Source organism: Lactuca virosa, chromosome 5 (assembly GCF_052849685.1).
Source record: "Lactuca virosa cultivar CGN04683 chromosome 5, Lactuca_virosa_CGN04683_v6, whole genome shotgun sequence".
NCBI classification, from domain to species: domain Eukaryota; kingdom Viridiplantae; phylum Streptophyta; class Magnoliopsida; order Asterales; family Asteraceae; genus Lactuca; species Lactuca virosa.
In genome coordinates, this window is record NC_136430.1 from 361,547,299 (window position 1) to 361,559,958 (window position 12,660).

Here is a 12,660-nt window from a genome sequence, read left to right on the forward strand (position 1 = left end):
GCCCTAGGGTATCCTCTAACTCGCTATCTGCCATCAGCTGCATAAGAAATTCTTGTTATCTCCCCCTACCTAACTCGCGAATACCATTACATATCACTCAGACTAGATAATTCTTTGAATGAGAGGTCCTACCCTATAACGGTTGGACTCAGACAAGAGCTGCGGAATAGGGCTAGACCTAACCTTCTGAAATTATTTCGTCCTTGCAAATATGTAACTTAACATATTCGTTTACTAGTTAATTAGAGATAATTATAACTCCTAATAGCACAAAGCAAGCAGCATTCGGGCATTGGGAAAACTAGCCACATACTCCAAACAAGTTGTTCTATCCTCTAATCAGGAATCTGTACTAGTATGCAATTCATAAAGCTCATATAATCAGGCATAACCTAAACAGGTTATCCTACCACTAACTAATCAATACTAGCATGCAACTCAATCAACACATATAACAGGCATACAAGGCATCCTTCCTAGATCCTTAGCCCTAAACTAGCATGCTGATCACATAATCATATCATAACATAAACTTGTATGGGTAATTTGGGAGAACTTACTTGAGCTCGGCCAATTGCACGCATCACACCCCTTTCTTTTCAAAGTTTCTTTCTCTTTTCAAAGTTCTTTTATAAAAATGATTTCCCTTTTGAAAATTTTCATACCAAGTCCCCAGTTTGAGTCCAGACACGCCCGAGAGTGTGCCCGAATCCCTCAAACAAGGCTTTGATACCAACTTGTAACATCCCAAAATTCAAGGCCAAAAATTTCATTTTTAATATAAGAAAACCTTTAATAACGTTGTTCCAGACATTGAAAGCATTTCATTTAAAACAAATATCATAGTCAAATCCCAAAGATCACATAATGCAGAATAACATGGGTGAATGCGTTGCGATCGTCCCGAGCTCCTTTTTCTTGAAACTGAAGATACCTGAGACCAAAACTGTCAACCGTAAGCATGAAGCTTAGTGAGTTTCCCAAATACCACATACCATACTTATCAAATGGGCCATACAGGCCATACATACTGTGAGCCATACATAACAAACATATCCATAATCAAGTAAGATGCTATGTGCCAAACATAGTCTTGCCGTTATGCCACGGGCCGCACGTGGTCCTTCTTGTCAAGCTTGGGGCCACTCCATGGGTCTTACAGATAAGTGCCAAGGCCCATCCCCTGGTCTTCCATTCAAGCATCACAAAGACAACTAGCAAACATACTACTCTACTTGGCTAATCAACATACGGTGTGCCAGGAGCCACCTCCTGGTCTTTCATTCATAATAGCATACAGTGTGCCAGGATCCACCTCCTGGTCTTTCATACATAATGCCCAGGGCTAACCCCCGGGTCTTCCTACTATACATAATATCATGCAGTGTGCCAGGAGCCGCCTCCTGGTCTTTCATACATAATGCTTAGGGCTAACCCCCGGGTCTTCCTACTACACATAATATCATGAAGTGTGCCAGGAGCCGCCTCCTGGCCTTTCATACATAATGCCTAGGGCTAACCCCTGGGTCTTCCTACTATACGTAAACTAAATGGGCCGGCATTGTGGTCATAGACCCATACAACCTGGGAGGAGACTCACCTCGCACTGCTGAAGACTAGTTGAACACTTCTGGCTGCTAACCGACAGCCCTGAACTATTGATCATTCGGCTCCCCGAACTATCAATACCCAAAATAACACTTAGACTACAAAACCCTCAAAAGTAAAACCAGGTCAAACTTGGTCAAAGTCAACTTTGGTCAAAGTCAACATCCAGTTGACTTGACTCTCCGAGTTGGTCCACCAACTCGTCGATTCCCTATTCTTTCAAAATGATACAACCCTCGACTCTACTCGTCGAGTCTAGCAAGAACTCGACGAGTTCACCTTCAACCATAACATCGGGACCATCTTCAACCGACTCGCCGAGTTCATCCTTGAACTCGTCGAGTTCATCTTCATCATATGAATGTGTCCAGTCTATGACTCGTCGATTTCTATGAACAACTCGTCGAGTCCGTGTTCATGAGTTGGGAGATTGCCTTGGACTCGCCGAGTTCATCCTTGAACTCATCGAATACGATGATCTTCAAGTCCATAATGAACCCAACTGGCTGAGTCCTCTAACAACTCAACACACACCCACTATCAAAAGGGTTTTGGGCAAGAAAACGGCTTGACTCGCCGAGTCCTAAGAGTAACTCGTTGAGTCCTATTAAGTCCAAATCTATTCAGACGATTTCAGTCAGGCACAAAGCATCCAGGACCCAGATCTAACCTTCTAGGGTCGAAATAATATGTAAAGCCTATGCCTTTACATCAATGTATGGCCCTTTTGCTCAAAAGGCCATAACAACCTCTTAAACCTTGCATGGGGAGTTCTAATGGCATAAAGCTTGCACCTTTATGCCTTAACCACTCTTAGGGACCCCAGATCTGAAAGGATCTTTGCTTGGGACATCCTTGTCCCATAGATCAAGCTCCATGGACCAAAACTCTCATAAAGTGGACATAAATAAATCTAAGAAGCTATAAGTCAAGATGAAGACTTGATTACCAGAAAATGATGGAAATGAGATGGTGTTGCTGGATCTACAAGTTCCTCCTTGAACCTTCAATCTCCTTTTTCTTCTTCTAGCCTCCAAGAACACCAAAATACTCAAGAATGGCTCACACACTCACCAAATGATCTAGGGTTTCGTGGGTTAAGTTCTGGACAATGGGGGTTGGGAATGGAACCAAGAGTAGGAGAATAAGATGATTAAATAGGGTGCCAAGTCCCGAATTTAGGGTTTCCCAAACCCTGACCAACTCGCCGAGTCGGTCCTCCGACTCGTCGAGTAGGTCACTTAACCCGCGACCCGGAACGCGCTCCTACTCGTCGAGTCACCCTACCTACTCGATGAGTCGCCTTCTGATTTTTGAGGTTTCCCATTCCTTTCTAGGTCTTCTGAATTCGGGGTGTTACATGTGTCGTCCAGTTTCCAGTAACTATGCATCCATCTTCCCCTTTATTCGCCTCCTCTAAAAAAGGGGGGGGGGAGAAGGGTTGGTACGACACTATGTAGAAATGATTTTTATTCCGAAGGAGCAGAGTTAAAGTGCATGAAGAGCTGATGTTATGAATGATAGTGCATTCTTGAGGCGACATTAATATTCCAGATCGAAAGAGCAGCCTCGTGGTTCAACCCTCGGTAGTCTCGTTGTCCATCTCTCAGTGGTCGTGCTACTCATCTATCGCTAGCAGCTCGATGCTCAATTCTCAGCAACCTTGTTGACCAGCTCTCGACAACAGTCTCGCTACACACCACTTGACAACATCTACACTATCCAGATCTAAGTAGCATCGCCGCATAGCCCTCGACAGACAGCCAAGAGAGCGAGGCACCAATAGCCACTACAACTAATGATGCAGCAAAGCATCAGGTGTCATTACACATCAACACGAGCTGATCACCCGGGCCAGCCACATAGATTGTAGGATGCTACGCCTAATCATGTAAGGCCCAGCATCCTTACGCAGAGTTGCCTGGCTTCTCAGTCCGACTCCATTATAGCGGAACGCTCCACATGCGAGGTTCAGTACCCTTGCCTTGAGTCGTCTGGCTTCTCAGTCCGACTCCATTATAGCGGCGAGCTCCGCATGCGAGGTCCAGCACCCTTGCCTTGAGTCGCCTGGCTTCTTAGCCTGACTCCATTATAGCGGAACGCTCCGCATGCGAGGTTCAACACCCTTGCCTTGAGTCGCCTGGCTTCTTAGCCCGACTCCATTATAGCGGAACGCTCCGCATGCGAGGTTCAGTACCCTTGCCTTGAGTCGCCTGGCTTCTCAGCCCGACTCCATTATAGCGGAACGCTCCGCATGCGAGGTTCTTGCCTTGAGTCGCCTGGCTTCTCAGCCCGACTCCATTACAGCGGCGAGCTCCTCATGCGAGGTTCAGCACCCTTGCCTTGAGTCGCCTGGCTTCTTAGCGTGACTCAATTATAGCGGAACGCTCCGCATGCGAGGTTCAGCACCCTTTCCTTGAGTCGCCTGACTTCTTAGCCCGACTCCATTATAGCGGAACGCTCCGCATGCGAGGTTCAGTACCCTTGCCTTGAGTCGCCTAGCTTCTCAGCCCGACTCCATTACAGCGGCGAGCTCCGCATGCGAGGTTCAGCACCTTTGCCTTGAGTCGCCTGACTTCTCAGCCCCACTCCATTATAGCGGAACGCTCCGCATGCGAGGTTCATCACCCTTGCCTTGAGTCGCCTGGCTTCTTAGCCCGACTCCATTATAGCGGAACGCTCCGCATGCGAGGTTCAGTACTCTTGCCTTGAGTCGCCTGACTTCTCAGCCCGACTCCATTGCACCGGCGAGCTCCGCATGCGAGGTTCAATAACCTTGCCTTGAGTCGCCTGACTTCTCAGCCCGACTCCATTATAGCGGCACGCTCTGCATGCGAGGTTCAATACCCTTGCCTTGGGTCGCCTGGCTTCTCAGCCCGACTCTATTATAGCGGCAAGCTCCGCATGTGAGGTTCAACACCCCTTCCTTGAGTCGCCTGGCTTCTCAGCTCGACTCCATCTAACGGCATGCTCCGACAACGAGGCTCAAAGGTCTGCAACCTTTGCCTACATGATTCCACACGATGCTCTCTTGCGTGATGCATCTACGATCACTGGCAGTCAAGCCCGATCCATTCCACGCAATGCTTTCCCACGTGATGTATTTACGACCGCATGCAGTCAAGCCCGATCCATTCCACGCGATGCTCTCCCGCGTGACATATTTACAATTGTTGACAGTTAAGCCCGATATGTTCCACGCGATGCTCTCCCGCGTGACATCTCCATGATTGCTGACTGCTAAGCCAAATCTACTCTTCTAAGCCGTGAAAAATAAGTCACGCATCTTCGCGCATCATAAGTAGCGCATCGTTGCGCATCATAAGTCGCGCATCACAAGCCTATTCCACGCCTAACACCTCACCCTTGGTGTTTCCTTTCTCACAGTCATCATGGTTCCCTTGTGCTCGGACGATCGATGAAGCATTCTCCACATTGCATGGTGCTATAGTGAGGTTACTCTCCAACAAAAAAGTTATCCCGACAGCGGCCCTGCTACCTACTACCTTTCAGCATCTCTGTTTCCTAGCTCTCGGAAATGGTCTGGCTGCGCAACCCCTACCTGTTGCCTCACCACGTATCCATCAGCATCTCTGCTGCCTGGCTCTCGGCAATTGTCTCACCGCGTGATCCCCGCTAGCAACCCAATCACCCAGCTCTCGGAATCTCTGCCACATATATCACATTCAACAACCTTACAGGTCATCAGTTTGACAACATCCATATCGGACAAGGGTTTTGCTACCTTTTATTATGCCAACAACTTCGTCGTGTATTGATACAGCAACCTTGCGTCATTCATCATATTCTGATCCGGCTACCAATGCTACCCACATTAGACTGGGGGGAATCTAGTTAGATGGTTATCGGTGACATTCTGTTTGTGCGTAACTACAACAATGGTTGCATCGGATAACAATCTTAGGGACTGAAGGGCAAGCTTACGCTTCTCAGCTACCTTGGCCCGACGCCCTATCGACATTATTGTCACATAGCAGCCCCGCTCCGCATAGCATTATCAGCATCCTCGCTCTACATGATTGCAACAATATCTACGTTGCATCATATCGACCGGATTTTACTCCTAACAAGGAAAGGTCATTCAGCCAACCCATGCCCGACTCATTGTGCATCGCCACGATTCTCGTTGGAAAGGTTCGGTCGTTTCTTTTCAATCTTTGACATATTGGTGCTCTGTCTAGTCCGATCTGATCGGACTAGGGGGACTTGATGACACATGGTTTATATGACTAAGTACAGTCCAATCTCATTGGCAGCGTACCAATAACATCAGACTGGGGGACTTGTTGATATATGATCCATTAGCATGGCCTAGACAACTCTGGCGCGCCAGCCTCGCCTGGCGCCCCCTTGTCAGCCTCGTTGGGGACTCTCTTGCTGGTTTATATGACTAAGTCCAGTCCAATGTCATTGGACGCGTACCAATAACATCGAATTGGGGGGACTTGTTGATATATGGTCCATTAGCATGGCCTAGACCGCTCTAGCGTGCCAGCCTTGCCTGATGCGCTCCCGTCAGCCCTGCCTGACTCTCCCTTGCTAGCCTTGCTGGAGTTCTCTCGCCGGCCCGGCCTGGAGCTCCCTGGCCTGGCTCTCCCATGCCTGCCTTGCTGGGGACTCCCTTGCCAGCCTTGTTGGGGACTCTCCCGCCGGCCCGGCCTGGCGCTCCCTTGCCAGCCACTCCCTTGCCAGCCTTTCCTGGTGCGCGCCCGCCAGCCTTGCCTGGTGCGCGCCCGCCAGCCTCACCCGGCGCCTCCGTGCGGCCTCACCCAGCTCCTTGCTAGCTGGGCCTGAATTGGGCTGGCCCAAGGCCTGACCTAATTCCATTTGACCTAATTGTACCCTATATAATGAATATTATCTCCTCCATGGAGGGGGATCTTCCCCGGGGCTCAGCCGCCACACTATACTTCGGCCGGGTGGCTCAGCCGCCACCCGCCGCCGTCAGACACCATACACCACCACCAATACCAAGATGGTTCTCTCTAGCTAAAGAGAGCCATCTCATATCTTCAGAATGATCTAACTTGACCGTCGGAGCACGCTTCCGGGCACAGTCTCTGGGGCGGCTCTAACGGCCTTGTCTGTTGTGACCTCGCAGATTCGTCTCCGGCGTAGAAGCACATCCTCAGCGAAGGTGGTTGGAGCCGATGTCGCATCAGTTAGCAATAAGATGATTATTTTAGTTGCGATTATATTAACAAATAAATATAAAAACATTGATTTGGCTAAAATTTGTATTTAATTTCAAAATTAAAAAAAAGGACTCTAACACAATCTTTTCCATTTGTTTGATTTTGTTTTATGTTAAAGACATCATAAAGCTTGAAATCAATTATTAGGTCCAAACCTAGGCATAAATGGACTAAATCGCAAATATTTAAAATAACGACTTAAGTTGTTCCTTAGAATACCGGTAAACGTATAATAGTTTTTATTACAATTATTTCCATGGTAGTTGACCGGAAACTTCTTGGTCGATTTTTACCAATTGTTACAACAGGTGGGGGTATCGCAGCAGGCTTATGTCGGCATTGTTATGACAGCCCCTATTGTCAATAGGGCCAAGGAGGAGGTGGCTGACCATCTGTTTAGCGAAAATACCTTAAAGTCGGGCATGGAATCTGTTTCAGATTCGATGTCTCTCGCACATCCGTCGAGTTGTATTGCAGCCCACTCTATTGGATCCAAAGATGTTTTTCTAAATCTAATCACCATTCCTTCTTGGATTCTAGACACGCTGATTCTGCTTTTATGCCTAATGGTGTATGTTTAGAAAATTTAGCTGCAGATGAAGTTTCAAAAACAATTGAAATGGGTAAATTCTTGGGCTGTTCGATGGTGGGTTGTGAAAAGCTTCTACAAGCAATGTTAGATTGGAATGGAGAAAAAAAGGTGGACCCATGAATTGTCTCTCAATTAATGTTCAAGGGGCAGGAAATCGCGATAAAAGGCCTTGGATCAAAAATTTATGTAATAAACATAGGGTTAATTTTTTGGGAATTCAAGAAACAAAGTTCGAGTCAATGGATATGGCGACGATTAGAGATTTTTGGGGCAATTCTTCTTTTCAATTTGAATGTTCTTATTCTCGCGGTCTTTCTGGAGGTATTCTAGTCATTTTTGATCCTTCCATTTTTTTTTGTAAGAAGAGGGCATTTTCTCATGACTATTTTGTTGCGGTTGATGCGGTGTAGGTTCCTATGGGTCTAGAGGTTCTGATTATTAGGGTTTATGCTCCTCAAGATATTAATGATAAGAAACATGTTAGGTCCACTATTTTGCTCTTGATTAATGCCACATAAGCAGAAGTTATTCTCATGGCTGATTTTAATGAGGTTTGGGATGCTTCGGAGAGACTTGGTTCCCAGTTTTGTGTGTCTTCCGCTCATTATTTCAATCAGTTTATTCTTGATGCGGATCTTATTGAGGTTCCCCTTGGAGGTTCTCGGTTTACTTGGTCCAATCCTTCAGGATCTAAACTTAGTAAAATAGAACGGTTTCTTGTTTCTAGGGTTTTTTTGGATGCTTTTCCTCATTTGACATGGCTTATTCTTGACAAGAAGATTCCAGATCATCGCCCCATTCTCCTTTTGGAGCATGTGGTGGATTATGGCCTTTACCCTTTCCGTATTTTCCATTCTTCGTTCTCTTTGGAAGGTTTTGAAGATATTGTTAAAAATACTTGGAGCCAACAGATTCAGGATGTAGATGAGCAGTGGGTTGTTTTAAGAAAAAACTTCAAACTCTTAAAAACAATCTAAGGGAGTGGAATCGTGACTTTCATTATGTGTTAGGGTGCAAAGTCACGCTTGGATGTGGCTTACCCTTATTGATGTGTAAATGAGTTGTCTTTCCTATAAATAGGAAGTGAGTGACACTCATATTTAGAATGATCATTTTAGAGTGTTAGACTAGAGAGAGAAATTTGTACAAACCCATTTGTATATCCTTTCTAGATCTAATATGAGCTTACACAAATTTATTTACTCCTTGTGTTCTTGAGTTTACATGATGATTCACTAGATCTTTTCTAATTCCGCACATGCCATGATAATCAACATCACTACAATTGGTATCAGAGCGGGTGTTCTTGATTTGATCAAGAATTGATCCATGGTGGCATTCTTGATTTGGTGATTCATTTTTTGATCTTTGATCTTCGTGATTTAGAGAGTTTTTGGATTCTAGAAATCGAATTCATCTTTGATTCTATTCAAAATTCGATTTTCTTCACTAGAATTCATGTGATTTTTACTTTATCTCTCTAGAAAACCCATTCAAAATCACTTTCTCTCTCTAGAAATCTTCAAGATTTTGTGATCATGGTGCGTTTGGAGTATGATTCTTGGGTTGTAATCATTGAAGGTGTGAAATACAAGGTCAACGAATATCAATTTTATGGGTTATTGTTAAGTGAGTTGATTTCATGGGATTCTATGGTTTCTTATGGAGGTTTGAAGGATGTTCATGGAAGATTGGTATTTTAACCACTTTCGAAGATTGAATGCTTGTATGATCTTTCCATAATGATGTTAGTTCGTAGTGATAACCGAAAAGAAGGAGATGAAAGAGATTTGTTTAATAAAAGATACATTTCTCTTGTTGAAAACCCAAGTGATCTTCATGCTCTTAAGTTTGTTGAAGATGTTCTTGATGTTCTTGAGGTTCATGATAAGAAGATTCAAGTTGATTCTCATGAAGATGAAAAAGTTTTTTGCTCAATTGGAGTTCAAACAGATGATATTGTGTGTTCTTGTGATTCGTTTGAAGGAATGATTCCTTATCGGAAGCCGGTGATCCAAGAAATTCACAAGTATCAAATTCCAAAAGATTTGATTCAAACTTGCAAAGTTGAAGTTGTAAATAATGAAGGTGTTCTTGAAATCAAATCTTCAAGATGCAAAAAGATGAGAAAGAAAAAGAAGAAGAAGATTAAACGGAAGAACAAGTGGATTTATTCTCAAAAATCGTCAAATGTTGTGAAGCCGAAATCCGTGAAACAAATTTGGGTTCCAAAGAAACAATCTCCAAATGTTGCATTGAATTTGAAGTCAAAACCCAAAAGTGTTGGTGGTTCTTTTGAAAATGTTCTTGGATCGATGAAGAACACGAAGAACGAGTTGTACAACACGCATCGTGGGTGGTACAATGTTCAAATTGGAGATTTTTTCATTCCAACAAAAGAACCAAGATCTTCTAAATTTGATTCGTTCGTTGAAAATGGAACTCGATTCGTCAAAAAGGTATCTCAAATTCTCAAATGGATTCCAAAACATCCATGATTTCGAGTCGTATTTTACGTTTTTCATTTTTGATCGATTTGTCTCATTGGATCAATCCGTTTCAACCTTATTAATGATCCAATATAAATTTTCAATAGATCAAGCCCTAATCACGAAAATTATTGTTCACTGAAAACCCAAATTTTTTGATCTGATTACTATTTGTTCAAGCCCAATCTGATTAAAGCCCATATCGTTGATTCATACTTTTTGAGTTCTAAATAAAATTTCAAGTACTGTTCATGTTAATTTTCGAAGCCCAATCTGTGATAATGAATCCAAATATCCAATACTGTTCTTATTATTTTGAGTCCAATCAACTAATTTATATCCCATTTATATATATACTAAACTACATGATGAACAGTTATTTGTTCCCTGATTTTAAAAAAAAAATAATATGTTATCTTTAATACTTTTTTCCCGATGTCCTTTACACATGCTTTTGTTTTAGAACGTCGTTTTACACGTGGTGGCCACCTCCCACTTCTTCCAATGAAATACGGGCAACAGATAACCCACCGCCTCTTCTTATCTGGGTTCTTCTCCACCGGCTTTTCATCTCAGATTCTTCACCCACCAGGGAGTTCGTTCTTCACCTCTCTGATCTTATGTTCTACATCTCCTTTGCCACTACACAGCGTTCCCATCGAACACCCTCTCGCCGTCATCGCGCTATGATCGGTATTCTCGCCTCTATTCGCCGTCCTCATCTCTTTTCCAAGCTCATCCTAATCGGTACTTCGCCAAGGTAAGTTACAGTACTAACTACAGTCTGAACAGAATGATCGTGAAATTAGGTCGTCTGTAACCAAAATTGTTTCATTTGTTTCTAATCATCGAGAAATATAGCAATTTCAAACTGATGTACGATCCTCTTTTCGTGATTTGGAATCAATCCAACACGAATGACGAGGATTTCATCTGTCTTTCTATTCATGCCCACCACCTGTTTGTCTAAATGCCTGACTAAACCAAATACCCAAATAAAAAAAAATCAGTTTTCTTAATTTTGAGGGTTTATCTTGCAGATGAAGATGCAGAATTTGTGGAAGAGTAGCAAGCTTCCTGGGTATTTGCCCTTTAAAGTTATTGAAACTAAAGTAGCTGTAAACATATAGGTAAAGAATCAAATCATATATTCGATTCAATCTGAAGATTAGGAGTTGCTAATGCTAATGAATCGAATCTAAATGTGCAGAGGAGAAAGCGGACTCGGAAGCATCTTCAACAACAAAGTTTGTATTTCCAGCTGAGTGAAGCAATATCCTTGATGAAACTGTTAAAACCCTCACAAATCTCTGTCTCCATGATGAAACTGATAAAACTACCAACATCTCTATGTCTGTGTATGATGAAAAGACCTGTAAACGTTGGTGGTGGAAGAACGCTCTTCACTTCTTCAACAAACATTTGGGCAACAAATGATGTAGCCACTTTCAGAGCATAAGCAGTGACTGCTGTTTAAGGCATCAGATTTGTGTCTTCTGCTCCTGAAGACATCATTAACATAGAACCGTTTCTTTGTTGGAACCCACTGAGGAGGTACCCGATGCGGTCATACTGTCACCTCTGGAGGCCACTATGTTAGTCTCCTTTTCTTCAAATTTCAACTTTTATTAACATTATTATTATTATTTTTTTAAAAATTATATCTTTTCCAGCTTTTCATGTTTGGAGGCCATGGAACCGGTGGTTGGTTGAGTCGCTATGATGTTTACTACAATGACTGTGTTGTTTTAGACAGGGGTGAGTAGATCATTTTCTGATTTTCACATAATATTAAAAAAAAATTAGTTTATGTTTTTTTGTTATATTTTTTATGGTGTGTTGGGTTATTGTGTTTTATTATCAGTGTCTATACAGTGGAAACGCCTTGCAACTAATACTGAAGTTCCTGAAGGTATTTAATATTTATTTATTTATTTACTTTTCATATTTTCAAAGAGATCAGAAGTAATTCAAGAGACCCGGAATGACTTCCAATCTGAAACAAAGGTATCAGTTCAGCAACAAACTTTCACCTTTTGACTCATTTAGTCCCTAATCGGCTTTTTGAATTCAATTAGAGTACACACTATGAATTTTATTATTGAAAATGGTTTTAAATTGTTGAATTTTTTTTTGAAGGGAATGAGTTGAATGGAAGTGGAGTTGGAACAAGAGTATCAGCATCTCAGTATGCTTTTGACACAAGAACCTTAGCAAACATAGTTCAATTTTCGTTCATTTACAATTTCTTATTAAAACATTATTTGGATGATATTGTGAAGTATAATGTTGTAACAGGAAGAAATGGAGTAGGATATGTTGTGTAAAATGTTTATTAAGTTGTCCTAACTTTGGTAAGAAAAGTAAAGCATTGTAAAGTTTGTTGCTATTTCCTGTTTTTAAATAAATGACTATGAAATACCCTCCAACCCCCGCAACTCCAACACCCGCAGGGCGGGATTCTTCCCTAGTTCGAATACTATTCATAAATCTATTCCTTTATCAAGTGTTCGAAGTCTCAGAACTATTGTACATTCTCCTTCAAAATCATCGATGTTTAATTTTCATCTCTTAAAATCGAAATTGAAACTGGATTTCTATTGCTTGATTGGAGTCGAACATTGTATTCAAAATCAGTTTCGATTGATATTCTTAATTTGAGATTTCATGCCAAGTAGGTATGGAATCGATGATGGTTCATGAAGCTTGAATCGACAAAGGAATAGTTAAAGTTGACTTGGAATGGATGTAACAT

The 12,660-nt window shown here is 42.6% G+C and overlaps 2 protein-coding genes across 5 annotated transcripts; both read left to right on the plus strand.

Annotated features, from left to right (window-relative positions):
• Positions 1-7,949: 7,949 nt before the first annotated feature.
• Positions 7,950-8,393, plus strand: LOC145113529 (uncharacterized). The gene has a single exon (XM_079049601.1). The coding sequence runs from the start codon at positions 7,950-7,952 to the stop codon at positions 8,391-8,393; it is 444 nt and encodes a 147-aa protein (XP_078905727.1).
• A 1,916-nt stretch (positions 8,394-10,309) lies between these two features.
• LOC145116775 (uncharacterized) lies at positions 10,310-12,294 on the plus strand. 4 transcript variants are annotated; one of them, XM_079053097.1, is made up of 6 exons: positions 10,310-10,665; positions 10,946-11,035; positions 11,116-11,500; positions 11,579-11,663; positions 11,770-11,817; positions 12,045-12,294. In XM_079053097.1, exons 4-6 carry the CDS (start codon positions 11,585-11,587, stop codon positions 12,230-12,232), a joined length of 315 nt encoding a protein of 104 aa, XP_078909223.1. In that variant the 5' UTR covers positions 10,310-10,665; positions 10,946-11,035; positions 11,116-11,500; positions 11,579-11,584; the 3' UTR covers positions 12,233-12,294. The 4 variants fall into 4 exon arrangements, 1 of the variants encoding a protein (XP_078909223.1); XR_013712298.1 differs by lacking the exon at positions 11,770-11,817 and adding an exon at positions 11,862-11,912 and having other exon boundaries at positions 10,315-10,665; XR_013712296.1 differs by having other exon boundaries at positions 10,316-10,665; positions 11,770-11,912.
• Positions 12,295-12,660: the final 366 nt, after the last annotated feature.

Bases quoted from the DNA above. Each gene is read 5' to 3' on its own strand.
- LOC145113529 (XM_079049601.1), top strand. From the start codon at position 7,950: ATGGCTGATTTTAATGAGGTTTGGGATGCTTCGGAGAGACTTGGTTCC.
- LOC145116775 (XM_079053097.1), top strand. From the start codon at position 11,585: ATGTTTGGAGGCCATGGAACCGGTGGTTGGTTGAGTCGCTATGATGTT. The intron at 11,664-11,769 runs GTGAGTAGATCA...TTTTATTATCAG, and splicing joins CTGTGTTGTTTTAGACAGGG to TGTCTATACAGTGGAAACGC. The intron at 11,818-12,044 runs GTATTTAATATT...TTTTTTTTGAAG, and splicing joins TAATACTGAAGTTCCTGAAG to GGAATGAGTTGAATGGAAGT.